This window comes from Rhinolophus ferrumequinum, chromosome 21, assembly GCF_004115265.2.
Source record: "Rhinolophus ferrumequinum isolate MPI-CBG mRhiFer1 chromosome 21, mRhiFer1_v1.p, whole genome shotgun sequence".
Classification (NCBI taxonomy): Eukaryota; Metazoa; Chordata; class Mammalia; order Chiroptera; family Rhinolophidae; genus Rhinolophus; species Rhinolophus ferrumequinum.
In genome coordinates this window covers 11,158,617-11,172,042 of record NC_046304.1, presented here as the reverse complement: position 1 = coordinate 11,172,042, position 13,426 = coordinate 11,158,617, and the positions used below count along the sequence as shown (strand labels likewise).

General features: G+C 44.5%; 1 protein-coding gene across 5 annotated transcripts in view; it reads left to right on the top strand.

The window, feature by feature from the left end:
• Positions 1-13,426, top strand: part of DNAH2 (dynein axonemal heavy chain 2) — a 101,638-nt gene that overhangs the window by 31,317 nt on the left and 56,895 nt on the right. For all 5 annotated transcript variants that reach the window (XR_004421412.1, XM_033091838.1, XM_033091837.1 and 2 more), the window contains 17 exons: positions 2,080-2,226; positions 3,026-3,182; positions 3,432-3,671; positions 3,953-4,141; positions 4,327-4,474; positions 4,944-5,136; positions 6,570-6,770; positions 6,856-7,012; positions 7,363-7,537; positions 7,955-8,118; positions 9,215-9,376; positions 9,480-9,583; positions 10,590-10,746; positions 10,895-10,977; positions 11,080-11,260; positions 11,610-11,748; positions 13,066-13,283. Coding sequence is in view for 4 of the 5 variants with exons in the window: in XM_033091838.1 (XP_032947729.1) it covers positions 2,080-2,226; positions 3,026-3,182; positions 3,432-3,671; positions 3,953-4,141; positions 4,327-4,474; positions 4,944-5,136; positions 6,570-6,770; positions 6,856-7,012; positions 7,363-7,537; positions 7,955-8,118; positions 9,215-9,376; positions 9,480-9,583; positions 10,590-10,746; positions 10,895-10,977; positions 11,080-11,260; positions 11,610-11,748; positions 13,066-13,283 (2,815 nt within the window). In the remaining variant the exon portion in view is untranslated. The remainder of the gene's footprint in view (positions 1-2,079; positions 2,227-3,025; positions 3,183-3,431; positions 3,672-3,952; positions 4,142-4,326; positions 4,475-4,943; positions 5,137-6,569; positions 6,771-6,855; positions 7,013-7,362; positions 7,538-7,954; positions 8,119-9,214; positions 9,377-9,479; positions 9,584-10,589; positions 10,747-10,894; positions 10,978-11,079; positions 11,261-11,609; positions 11,749-13,065; positions 13,284-13,426) is intronic.

Genomic DNA, 13,426 nt, shown 5'->3' with positions numbered 1-13,426 from the left:
GGTCATGAGTTCCAGGGTGTGGCATGGGAGTGGCAGCTGGAATGGGAAGGAGGAGAAGGTCACTGGATATGAAGGCTGTATACGTAATAAGGTTTTTATGGCATTACATTTAAAAGGAAAAAGAAACAAGTGAAATTAATTTTAATATTCAAACCAATCTTTCTAAAATATTATCATTCCAACATGTAATCAATAGAAAAAAATATTAATGTAGAGTTTTCTGTTCCTTTTTTCATGCAAAGTCCTCTCTGCCTTCCATCTTTGTGTCTTTTCCTTTACTTTCTGAGAAATTTTTGTCAACTTTATTTGTTTTATTTTTAAATTTTTATTGGAGAACAGTGTGTTTCTCCAGGGCCCATCAGCTCCAAGTTGTTGACCTTCAGTCTAGTTGTGGAGGGTGCAGCTCAGCTCCAAGTCCAGTCGCTGTTCTCAATCTTAGTTGCAGGGGGCGCAGCCCACCATCCCATGCGGGAATTGAACCGACAACTTTGTTGTTGAGAGCTCACGCTCTAATCAACTGAGCCATCGGGCTGTCCTCAACTTTATTTTTTAATGTTTCTTTTGATTTTTAAACTTTCTGCTATCATTTTTAAGCTCCAAGTGTTCTTTTGGCATCTTGTTTTTGTTTCATGGGTGCTCTTTTGTTTCTTCTATATCTCTGAGGATGTTAATGGCAGTTTCTTATTTGGGACGAGCAGCCTTTTTTCTGTTCCCTCTTTGTTCCCCTTTAAATGTTTTTTTTTCCTGTTTGTTTGTTTCTTTGTTTGTTTGGACTCCCTTCTGTGCTAGGGAAGACAGAGGTCACTGATCCTTGGCTGTCTGTCCATATTTTTAAGGGAAGGGAGCTGGAAGGCTGACTGGAAGCTCTGTTGAGCAGGTAGTGGGGTTTCTCAACTGTGACCTTCACTGCAGGGTTATCCAGGTGGGCTGTTTTCCGGGAAATCCGGAGGTCATTATCCTTGGCACTTTTCCTCTTAGGCTGGTCATAGGCCACAGAAAACAATAGAAAACAATCTTTCAAACTTCCTTCTGGAGGATGAAGGTCCAACTGCCAGAGTGCTAGTTTCTCTGTCGGAAAAGAAGGCTGGAGGTCTTAAATTTCAGTGTGCACATGGTCACTTAATGCCTCTTTCTCTCAGTACATTATCCTCTTTTTCAACTGGGCCTGGGACCCCAGTCCAAAGACCCTCTGTTTCTGTACTGCCTTTGTTGCAGAATCCAAGACCAGAAAGAACCCAAGCGGCACTCAGACAGAGAGTTAGGAGACTCAGCTTTATTACGCCGGTGGGCTCAGCGGGATCCTTCCCAAAAGACTGAGCCCCTAGCAAGGTTTTGAGCAGGTTTTTATGGGTTGGGGACTTCCTTGAGTCCGGGAAGGGGTAGGTGTCATTTGGTGATTGGCGCAAGGTGTGGCTTGGAAGGCGTTATGCGGAAGTGGGCTGGGGCTTAGGCTAGGGACTTCTCTCTCCACTTGGGCCACCATTTTAGCTCAGTTCCACGTGGCAGGGAACCATTTTCAGATCAGGTCCCCATCACCTTCTCCAGACAAGAAGTCTTCAATCTTTTGTTGAGGTGAAGGGTGCACTCACTTAACTGTGCAGAGTTGGGGAAGACATGGAGAGCTGCTTCCTAAACTTTCACCTCGTCTTTCTGTTTTAGTTCCTCCTTTACCCCCTTCCTTGATACCTGAAGCCACCAGCCTCTGGGACTTTAGAGAGCCCTATAGCATGAACCAGCTCAATGAGGACAGCCTCTGATCTGTCTCCATTACTAGCTTAGATTCCAATTCGCCTCCTTATCCATCTGCTTTTCAGCTTCCAAAATTATTCTGTTGTTGTCTCCTTGTATCTGTGGGCTTATGCCTCAAACAACAAAAAATCCCTTTACTATTGTTTTAGTGTTTTGGGGAGGGGAGCAAAAGCCCGTGCGTCCAGTCAGCTTCTTACCTGGAGGTTCTGATTCATTGGTCATTAAATGCCTCAATGCTGCCTAGCCCTGCACCCCATCAGTCTGTCGTTGGTTCTAGTTTATGCCTTTGAGCGGTACCCTCAGCTGCTTTGCTTTTTTTTTCTCCCCAAGGTTCCTGCTGATTCTCTTTGTGGAGATTGACTACTGGGAGCGGCTGCTGTTTGAGACGCCCCATTATGTGGTGAATGTAGCTGAATGCGCAGAGGACCTGCGCGTTCTTCGGGAAAATCTGCTACTTGTTGTTCGAGATTACAATAGGTAGGGCTCCAGTCCTCCTTGCAGCCCTTCTATATGTTATTTTATGCATCCTCTTTGTCTTATCTGCTCCATAATGTTGTCCATTTCATACCGTATCCATCCTTTTTCTGTCCACTTAAAGAAAATGTTTCCCATACTCTCTCTTACGGCACTATGATGATTCCTGTCTCTTGCAGTTTTGTCTTCTTGCTTTAGGGTAGAGAGCAAAAGCAACCAGGTCCCCTCCCACCCACAGGGCACTTGGACCATAGATATTGTAAGCCTGGGTCACTTCTCTAAGAATGAAACTGGGTTCTATTGATTATGGGCACAGAATAACATCAGATTCATTGAACCAAGGCCATGCTTGCACCCCTTCTCTTAACGTCCTTGGTACTTATTTCTGGAGTGAGGCTTTGTTTTGGGTTGGATATCTTTCTTAGCCCAGTTCAAATCCCAAAGGGTGGGAGCCAACAGTCTTATTTGGGTGTCTAGAATCGAACTGTCCAATATGGTAGCCACTGGCTGCATGTGTCTATTTCTATTTTAATTAATTAATTGAAATTAAGTAAATTTTAAAACTTCAGTTACTCATTTGCACAGACTACATTTCAAATGCTCCGTAGTCACATGTGGCTAGTGGACACTGTATTGGACAGCACAGCATGAACTATAGAACATTTCCATCATTGCAGAAAGTTTTATTGGAAAGCACTAGTCTAGAATCGTGAACTTTCAGATTTTCCACCAAGTTTCCTGGTGTGGAGGAGGAATCTTCAGAGTTTGTCCCCATCAACTACCAGTCTGCTCTTATACACAGGATTATTGCCATGCTGTCCCCAGATGAGCAGGCCCTGTTCAAAGAACGTATCCGATTCCTGGATAAGAAGATCCATCCTGGGCTCAAGAAACTGCACTGGGCCTTGAAGGGGGCCAGTGCCTTCTTTATCACAGAGTGCCGCGTACATGCCAGCAAGGTGGGCCGTGGTCCTTAGACACTAAAGGCTGACTGAAAGGCCAATGCATGGGAAATGAATACCTGAGTCTTGGGTAGTGGTGGAGAGACCAAGGCATAGTGTGAAAGAAACTAAGTGTGCTTGGGGAAGGACTCTGTTTTAATGTCTGCAACTCTAGCTAGAGGACAGGTGGGAGGATAGAATTAGGCCCAGAGGGTCTCTTCCCAAGCTGAAACACGCCCTCCCCCCATGGGTGGGGTCCGACTCCAGGTGCAGACAATTGTGAATGAGTTCAAGGCATCCACTCTGACCATTGGCTGGCGAGCCCAGGAGATATCAGAAACACTGTTGGTGCGCATTAGTGGCAAACGGGTGTACAGGGACCTGGAATTTGAGGAGGACCAAAGAGAGCATCGGGCAGCTGTGCAACAGAAATTGGTGAACCTGCACCAGGCTGTGGTGGAAATCATGACCAACTCCTATGAAATCTTCAAGAATGATGGCCCTGAGGTAGGGGTCCTATGGCCAGGGCTGTGAGGTTGGGGAAGTCCCCAGTCCCCCAGTCCCATCAGACCATTCTCTTGGTCTTTCCTAGTATGTGCTGCTCAAACATCCTGCTCTAGTCTTGGATTCACATAACCTTCAATCTTTCAAACCTTCTTCCTTCAGGACTCAACGTCCTGTCTTTCTATTTGATTAGGTTGTTCCTGTCCCTATTGGCTGGTTCTCATTTCTCAGGACCTGCTCTGTCTTCCCTGAGGGATTCTCTCCTCCCACCCTCTTCCCACCAGATTCAGCAGCAGTGGATGCTGTACACAATTCGGTTGGACCACATGATGGAGGATGCCCTGCGCCTGAACGTGAAGTGGTCACTGCTGGAACTGTCCAAAGCTATCAATGGGGATGGAAAAACCACCCCAAACCCGCTCTTCCGAGTTCTTGTAATTTTGCAGCATGATGTGCAGGGAGGTGTAGCACAGGTGGGGACCAGTTTGCCCTCAACTCCCCAAAACCATCACACATTATTTGCCAGTTTCCCTCAATCCTTGGCCTTGGCTTTATTCTATGGCCTCCAGGCCTGGTTCTGAGGTGTTCTACCTTACCAGTCCTGAGGCCTGCCTCTTCCATGGCCTGTGTTACGGCTCTCTCCATGGTGTTCCCACAGGTGGAATTCTCACCCACTCTGCAGACTTTAGCAAGTGTAGTCAACAATGTTGGCAACCACCTTTTCTCCACCATCTCTGTATTCCGCCACCTCCCTGAAATTCTCATCAAACGCAAGTTTCAGCGTGACCCAATCCATACGATCGTGGGTGAGTGGACAATGGGAGGGGCACCTGGTGCAGGGGTATCAGAAGCTTAGGAATGGGAAGAAGTAGAAGAGACCAGGGCTGTTACCGGACATACTGGGCCGTCATCTCCATGATGGAAAATGCAGGTCAAGGGGCCAGATTGGGGAAGGGAGCAAAGGCTGGGATAGGGGTCAGATGAGGTGAGTAAGCTCAAGGGATCTGGGGTTTGGGCTGGAAGATTAGGAAGGACAAGTTTGGGACTGGGGCTGGGTTATAAGACGTCTAGATATCAACAGCTAAGACATCCAAATTGTACAGATTTGAGTCATACTTTTCCTTTCTGCCTCCTTTATTTTCTAATGCTCAAGTGTGAGCCATATTTCTTTGGGGAGGGGTACTGGAATAGAAGGTCTGGGGCAGTGACCCGGGGCCAGGCTAGAGCTTGGGTTGGGATGGAAGTTAGTAAGAAGCCTTTTGGTGGGTTTTGAAGAACGAGATGAGGACATCAAGAAGATCCAGGCCCAGATCAGCAGTGGTATGACCAACAATGCAAGCCTGCTGCAGAACTACCTCAAGACCTGGGATATGTATCGGGAGATCTGGGAAATCAACAAGGACTCTTTCATTCGTCGCTATCAGCGCCTCAACCCCCCTGTCTCTTCTTTTGATGCCGACATTGCCCGGTAAGGAGAGTAGGTCTGTCTCGAAGAGGTATAGAATTGCAGGACGAGTTCCAGACCTAGGCTGAGGAAGGAGGGTTGGGATAGAGGGAGGAGCAGAAAATGTCTCCTCAACTATAGGAAAAGAACAGGACCTAGCGCATTGGACCTTTGTTTCTCAGAGGTAGGGATCAGATAAGAGCTGGACAAGATTTAGGGAAAAAGCCGTTTTGGTGGGATATACCCACAGGGTTCTGTTGGGAAGGAAGAAATACTAGGGATCTGAAAGATGAGAGAAGTGAACACTTTCATTTTAAGAAGGTAGATTGAAGTTAAATTGAAGAAGAATCTTAAATTCTGAAGATAGGCAAAGAATTCTCATCTCTTTATCCTCTAGTTATTCTTTCATTTGTTCAATAAACACCACTGTCCTATAGGTCGTGAGGAATAAAAAGAAGAAATAAACAAATGTTTTCCTCCTGAGGGCTATAATGTAGTAGGGGAGATAAAAGTATTGCTGGAAGAGCAGTGATCGTAGCATCTTGAGAATGGTTGAAACCCCAGGTCTACCACTTTCTAGCTGTGTAATCTTAGGAAGGTTACTTTTTTTTTTTTTCTTAGGCAGGTTACTTCTATTCTTTGGGCCTGAGTCTCCTATGAAATAGATATTACACTACCTAGTTTAAAAGGTTGTGGGACTATTAAATATATATGAAAGCACCTTGTAAACTCTAAAGTACTGTGCTAATGTACTTATTATTATTATACAAGCTTCAATGTGATAAATGTGGGATTAAGGTATATAAAGTGCCAGGGCAATTCAATGGAAGGAGAGAGAAATTTCGAGTCCAGGGACATTAGGAAAGGCTTCATGAAAGGAGTGATTTTCGGGCTGGGCTTTACAGAGTGGGTTAGATTTCAACAGGTGGAGATGGGCAGTGGGAGGGCATTCGAGGTAAAGAAAATAGCATAAGCAAAGGCATAAAGATGGGAACACATAAGCGTGTTTACCAAATAGTGAGTAGTCTAGAACAGAAAAGGAAGAATGCAAAGGAATTTATATGTAGCAGCCGACTGCATTCTCTCAGCAACTTCCTGAGGTGGGGTCTATTACCATCACCATGTTACAGATGAGGAAACAGGCTCCCAACAGTTAAATAACCTGCCTGGGGTCATAGAGTTAGTGAACAGCAGTGTGAACTCGACTCACATCTATGACACTCGAAAGCCTTGAATGCCAGCCAGGCTAAGGATTCTGACAGCTCTCCTGTGGGCAGTGGTTGGGAAAATGACACGATCACAGCCGTATGCCTGGGGTGGACACCTGGGAATAGAAGAATGCTTTAGAGCTGCTGCACAGGTCTGGGTGGTAGGAAATGAGAACTTGAACGGGCATTGGGGCAGTAGGCACATCCGCAAAGAAAACAACATCTTAGTGGGAATATGGGCCCTTGCAGCTACACGGAGGTTGCTAATAACGTGCAGAAGGAGGAGACAGTTCTCAACATCCAGTTTGTGCTGCTGGACTGCTCGCATCTCAAGTTCTCGCTGGTGCAGCACTGCAACGAGTGGCAGAACAAGTTCACGAGTCTGCTCAAGGAGATGGCAGCCTGGCGCCTCCTGGAGCTGCACACCTACTTGAAGGAGAATGCGGAGAAGTATGGGCACGGGTGCCAGGCACAGGTGTGGGGAGGGCAGACCCTGCCCGGTCCACTTACCAGTGCTCTCTCTGCCTGCCTTCAGGATCAGCCGCCCTCCCCAGACGTTGGAGGAACTGGGGGTCAGTTTGCAACTCATGGATACCCTGCAGCATGACTTGCTCAACGTGGAGACCCAGATCCCTCCCATACATGAGCAATTCACCATTCTTGAGAAGTATGAGGTGCCAGTTCAGGACAGTGTGAGTTCCAGTGGTGTTTGGTCCAGCCAGTTGGGCCCATGCCACGAGCAGGTTGTGGGGGTAGCCGATTTCCCACGTAGCAGACCCTTGTGCTGTCAGGAGGGAGAGCAGGGGAGAAGACTCAAGATTCAAAACCTTCTGAGAGCCAAAACTAACTCAAATGATATTTCTGGTCAATTTATGGTTTTCTTTTAGGCCCAGCAACTTACTGCTTGATTTCTTTGGGCTTCTTTGCATGCAGAACTTGGCCACAGACTTGGTCAGAGGAGCAGAAAAGAGCCCTTAAAAGCACTAGGGAGAAGGATAGACCTCCTGCGCGTGGGTCAACCTCCCTTCTTTGATGTCCCCAGGTACTGGAGATGCTGGACAGTCTCAATGGCGAGTGGGTCATCTTCCAACAAACTCTGTTGGACAGTGAACAGATGCTGAAGAAATACAAGGATAAATTCAAGACAGGCCTTATTCACTCAGCTGATGATTTCAAAAAGAAAGCACATAATCTTCTGGAAGAATTTGAAGCCAAAGGTACCCCTTTATCAACCTCTCCCCCTTCTTTACTGTCGTTTTGACCTAGCCTTTCAAAGCCTATGGAGAGGTGCAAACAAGGATAAGCGGAGGAAGGCTGGTGCTGGGGTACGGAAGGAACTGTGCACTGCGGTTAGCCACACAAACGTTGCCTTGGTCCCCAGGCAGCCCAGCTCACAATATTTCCAGTTTTCTTATACCCACCTCTCGAGTTCCACCTGTTTTTGATTCTTGAGCCACATTTAATAGTTTTGGTAAGATTAACCATCATTGTTCAATGCATTCCTTCTTATTTTCCTTCACTTCCCTCTCGTGTGAGGAAAAAGTGGGATTTACCCACAAAAAGACAGGAGAGCGATGATGGTCCTTTCAGGGGCCTTGAGTGGGAATCTGAACTCCGTCTTGGCTTTCCCATAGGCCCTTTCACCAGTGGTGTGGGACATCAGTCTGCTCTAGAGCAGATCGCCCAAGTGCGGGCCATGCTGAGTGCCATGCGGGAAGAAGAAAACAGTCTCCGCTCCAACTTGGGCATCTTCAAGATTGAGCAGCCAGTCTCTAAGGACCTGCAGAGCCTGGAGAAGGTGGGGTGCTGAGCTAGGCCCTCGTGGTAACCAAAGATAGGGGGCAGGGGACAGGAGAATGGGTCCTAAGGGCCTGCAAGAACAGCTAGGGTCAGGAAAGATGGGTGCAGGAGGAGCTTTTAGAAAATTTGATGTAAAATTCAGATAACAAAATAACTGTCTTAAAGTGAACAATTCAGTGGCATTTGGTATATTCACCCTGTTGTATGACTATCCCCTCTAGTTCCAAACATTTTCATCACCCCAAAAGGAAACCCTACACTTATTAGCAATAATTCCCCATTCTCTCTCTCCCCAGTCCTTTTTGGCCACTGATCTATTTTCTGTGCATGTGGATTTGCCTATTCTAGACATTTCATATACATGGAATCATGCAATATGTGGCTTTTAAAATCTGGCTTCTTTCACTTAGCATAATGTTTTCAAGGTGCATCCATGTTGTAGCATGTGTCAGTACTTCATTCCTTTTTATGGCCGAATAATATTCTATTGTATGAATTTACCATATTTTGTTTATCCATTACCAAGCTGATGGACATTTGGATTGTTTCCACCTTTTAGCTATTGTGAGTAGTGCTCTATGAACATGTGTGTACTTATGTTTGTTTGAGCCTCTGTTCCCAGTTCATACTCTCTGTTCCCAGTGAGTATGTAGGTAGGAGTGGAATTGCTGGGTCATATGGTAACTCTATGTTTAACTTTTTGAGGAATTGCCAAGCTATTTTCCACAGCAGCTGCACCATTTTACACTCCTGTTAGCAATGTAGGAGGGTTCCTGCTTCTCCACATCCTTGCCAACACTTACTTCCTTTTTTTGGGTTCTAGCCACCCTGGTGGGTGTGAAGTGGTATCTCATTGTGGTTTTGATTTGCGTTTCCCTAATGACTAATGTTGAGGATACTTTCGTGTGCTTGCTACTTGAGGAGCTCTTAAGGCAAGAGAGTGGAGAAAAAAATCTGAACTGAGGAGGCATTTCTATTGCCTGGAAGGAAAAGCTTTTCAGAATAAGAGGAGCAAAGAACCTGAGTGTTTGTCAGGGAGGAAGGCAAGAGTCATGTCACTTAACACACGCGTCTTTCTGCTCTTGGTCATGAAGGCGCTGGAGGCACTCCAGCAAGTCTGGGAGATCACACGGGACTGGGAGGAGAACTGGAACCAGTGGAAGACTGGCTGCTTCCTGACGCTGCAGACAGAGGCCATGGAGACCATGGCCCATGGGCTGTTTCGTCGCCTCACAAGACTAGCCAAAGAGTTTAAGGTGTGTGGAGAAAGGAGGGCGAGGCAGAAGAGAAGCCGATGGAGGAAGGGGAACTGTGTAGGAAAGATCGTCAGCTATTCTGATGCTTCCCACTTTTGCTCAGGACCGAAACTGGGAAATTATTGAAACCACTCGCTCCAAAATAGAGCAGTTCAAGAGGACCATGCCTCTCATCTCAGACCTGCGAAACCCTGCCCTTAGAGAGAGGTAAGGTGACCTCTCCTGGGGTGACCCTCTGGCCTGTGCTGTCACCTGAATCTTTCAATTGTCCCCTCGACGGTGATCATAGCTCTCTCTGCCCCTCTGTCCTCAAACACACTTCTGGAAGAAGACTTCACTGGAGCCTGCCACTGTTCTGTTTCTCACACTGTCCTAGGTGCTCCTGTATTCCTGGTTCATTTTCTGCTTCCTGCCCCCTTTGTTTCCTCTCACTTTGTGCTATGTGTCATAGCTAAACTTTATGCCTTCTATCGCACAAAGTTTTTATGCTAATGCAGCCAAAAGTATAACTTTCTTCCATTTTGGGTTTTGCTTCTGTGCCTTACGACCTCCCCCATTCCAGAGTTATAAATTCTCTACAACTTTCTCCTAATACTTTATAATTTTGTTTTTTTAAGTTGAACTCTTTTAATGCACCTGGAATTTACTATGTGATAGTAGAGGACTTTGAAACCATTGAGGATAGAATAGTCTATAAATGATGTTTTAATAATTAATTATCTGTCTATTCATTTAGGAGAAAATAATTTTACTTCTTTTACATGTTCTCCAGTATAATATTTTTGGCAATGCTTCATCATTAAGTGTTATGTGGTTATGTATAACCTAACCACTTATTTGCTTATTTAACCTCTGTAAGCCTCAGTCTCTTCATATATAAATACAATGACAATAATTCCTCATTTATGGAGTGGTTGTGAGAAATGTGACATGTTTCATGTAAAGCACTTAGCCCAGTGCATAATCTATAGAAAACCTACAGTAAATCCATTTTAACTCCCTCTCCAGAGAATCAGTACCTCAGTCTCTGTATTCCCCCCCAGTGCCTAAGATTGCATCTCGACACTATTTAGTAAATAGGTGTGGAATCATGAATTCATAAATACACGGAACTACAATATCTCAATGGGAGAAAGCCTGAGGAGTGGAGCTGATATTTTCCAGTAGGCCCTAGTGTCGGCTTCCTGATCTGACCTTCTGTCCCTGGCTGCAGGCACTGGGACCAGGTCAGGGATGAGATCGAACGGGAGTTTGATCAGGAATCTGAAAGCTTCACCCTGGAGCAGATTGTGGAGCTTGGGATGGATCAGCATGTGGAGAAAATTGGGGAGATCTCTGCCTCAGCAACCAAAGAGCTGGCTATCGAATTGGTATGACAGAATTCTTTCCCATACTCCCCCACTTCCTAAGCCTGGAGCAAAGGCTTCTAGCTTTTCATCATCTGATGGTCTATCCCAGCTCCTCTTCCCCTTGGGGACTAAATACCTGATTTCTCTGTCCCCCAATTTCTTTCTACAGGCATTACAAAACATTGCCAAGACTTGGGATGTGATTCAGTTGGATATAGTACCCTACAAAGATAAGGGCTATCACCGACTCAGGTAGAGAGGGCCTCTGGGGGGGGAGGCTATGTGACCTGGGCTGCAGAGTGGGGACCAAGGACTGGCAGATGGGGAAAACGATTTTGATGCCTTCTTCTCCAGAGGTACAGAGGAAGTATTCCAGGCACTGGAGGATAACCAAGTGGCTCTGTCTAACATGAAGGCATCTCAATTTGTCAAGGCCTTCGAGAAGGATGTGGACCACTGGGAGCGCTGCCTCTCCCTCATTTTGGAAGTTATTGAGATGGTGCTTACAGTGCAACGTCAGTGGATGTACCTAGAGGTCAGGATTCACTGCCTGAGCTCTTCCTATACCCTGATTTTACTCCTTCATTTGCGTAGGACCTAGGTATTTGCCCTTTTATCAGGCTCATTTCCCCACCGATAAAGCCATTCTTCATCGAGGACCCAAGCATCTGACTTAATTATTACCTTTCATCTTCAGTTCCCTCCCTGAAAAGCCTTGTTGTTCTTCCTTTTTTTTTTTCTTGGACCCAGATACCTCGCCTCTTGCCCTTTGATTCTAATGCTCCTTATCTTCTACTCAACTGTCATCCCTGGTCTGGGAGGAGGGAACAGAGTGTGAAGAGTATATGAGAAACAGCCTCTCACCCCAATTCTTGACCCTTCAGAATATCTTCCTAGGAGATGACATCCGCAAGCAGCTGCCCAATGAATCAGCGTTGTTTGAGCAGGTCAACAGCAACTGGAAATCCATCATGGACCGAATAAGCAAGGACAATAATGCCCTCCGAAGTACCCACTATCCAGGTCTGAGTTCCCGGGCCTCTTGCCCTGAGATAGCCTCAGTTGGTGCTGTGTATATGTGAAGTCATGGCCACATGCTTCATTTATTGAAAGATTGATTGTCGTACCTGGCTCTCATACCATTACCATTGCCTCTTCTAAGCATTAAATAATAGTTCAGTAAATTAAGTTTATATTAAATATATTATATATTAATATATATAAATATATAATATAAATATAATAAATAATATATATTATTTATTGATAATAATAATAAATAATAATGTAAATAAATATAATAATATTTATTTTAATATGTAATATTTATCTTAATATTTAATATTTTAATATTTTAATATTTACTAATATTTAAATAAATAATAATATAAATAAATATAAATAAATAAATACTAAATAAATATATGTTAAATATAAATATATTATATATTAAATATTTGAGTGGAGTACAACGTAGTGGTTAAGAGAATTTACTGTTATACTTACACATGATCTTCCTACTTTTGCCTCTTAGCCTTTGTACTAGCTTTAGTGTTGGTTGATCCACTGCTTTCATTATGTTTGCCTTTGTCAGTGAGATTTTTTGTGTGTGTGATATGTTCTTATTCATATTTCTATTTGTTTCTTTTTCTTTTTAAAGAAGTCCCTTTTACATTTCTTATAATACTGGTTGGAAGGTGATGAACTCCTTCAGGTTTTTCTTGTCTGGGAAGCTCTTTATCTCTCCTATGATTCTAAATGATAGCCTTGCTGGATAGAGTAATCTTGGTTGTAGGTCCTTGTTTTTCATCGCTTTGAAGATTTCATGCCAATCCCAGTCTAGTGCTCTTTTCACTATGTCACAAGGGACAATGGGGACTCCAGGGGTTGCAGACCTCTTTTATCGTGTGCATATGTATTTCATGTGTATTTGTATCTAATGATTTCACTTGTTGTGTTGTGTATGTGTATTATAATCTCTAATTTTCAGACTCTTGGGATGACTGGCAGAGCGCTAAGTTCTTTGGTGGAATGGGACTGTTGTTCTAAATACTGATGGATGATGTAGTCATATTAATAGAATCATATGTAATGTGTAATTAATGCATGATGTATAACATATGTAATAGTGTATAATGAATAGTTAATAATGGATTAATGAAGAGAATGAGATAAGCATGATAGAATGATTGGGGATTCTTCTCTGCTTCCTAAGATGATTATGGCAATTTGTACCCCAACATTCAAGACCTGGCAAAGTGTACATAGTTGGAGACTCCAGATCTACTCAGGGCAATGGTAAAAGGGCCACCAAATGTCATTCATTGCTCTTCTTCCCAGGCCTCCTGGACACATTGATAGAAATGAACACAATCCTGGAAGACATTCAAAAGTCTCTAGATATGTATTTAGAGACCAAGCGCCATACTTTCCCCCGCTTCTACTTCTTATCTAATGATGACCTACTGGAGATTCTGGGCCAGTCTCGCAACCCAGAGGCAGTGCAGCCACACCTCAAAAAATGCTTTGACAACATCAAATTGCTGAGAATGCAGAAGGTCAATAGATGTGGCCATGATGGGATGGAAGGCAGGGGAGGGATGCTGATGTCAAGGTATTCGAAGGCCTTGGTGGGGACCCTGACCTCCCAATGGGAGGGGGATGTAAATGATTCTGGAGTACCAGTGATAGAACTTTTTAG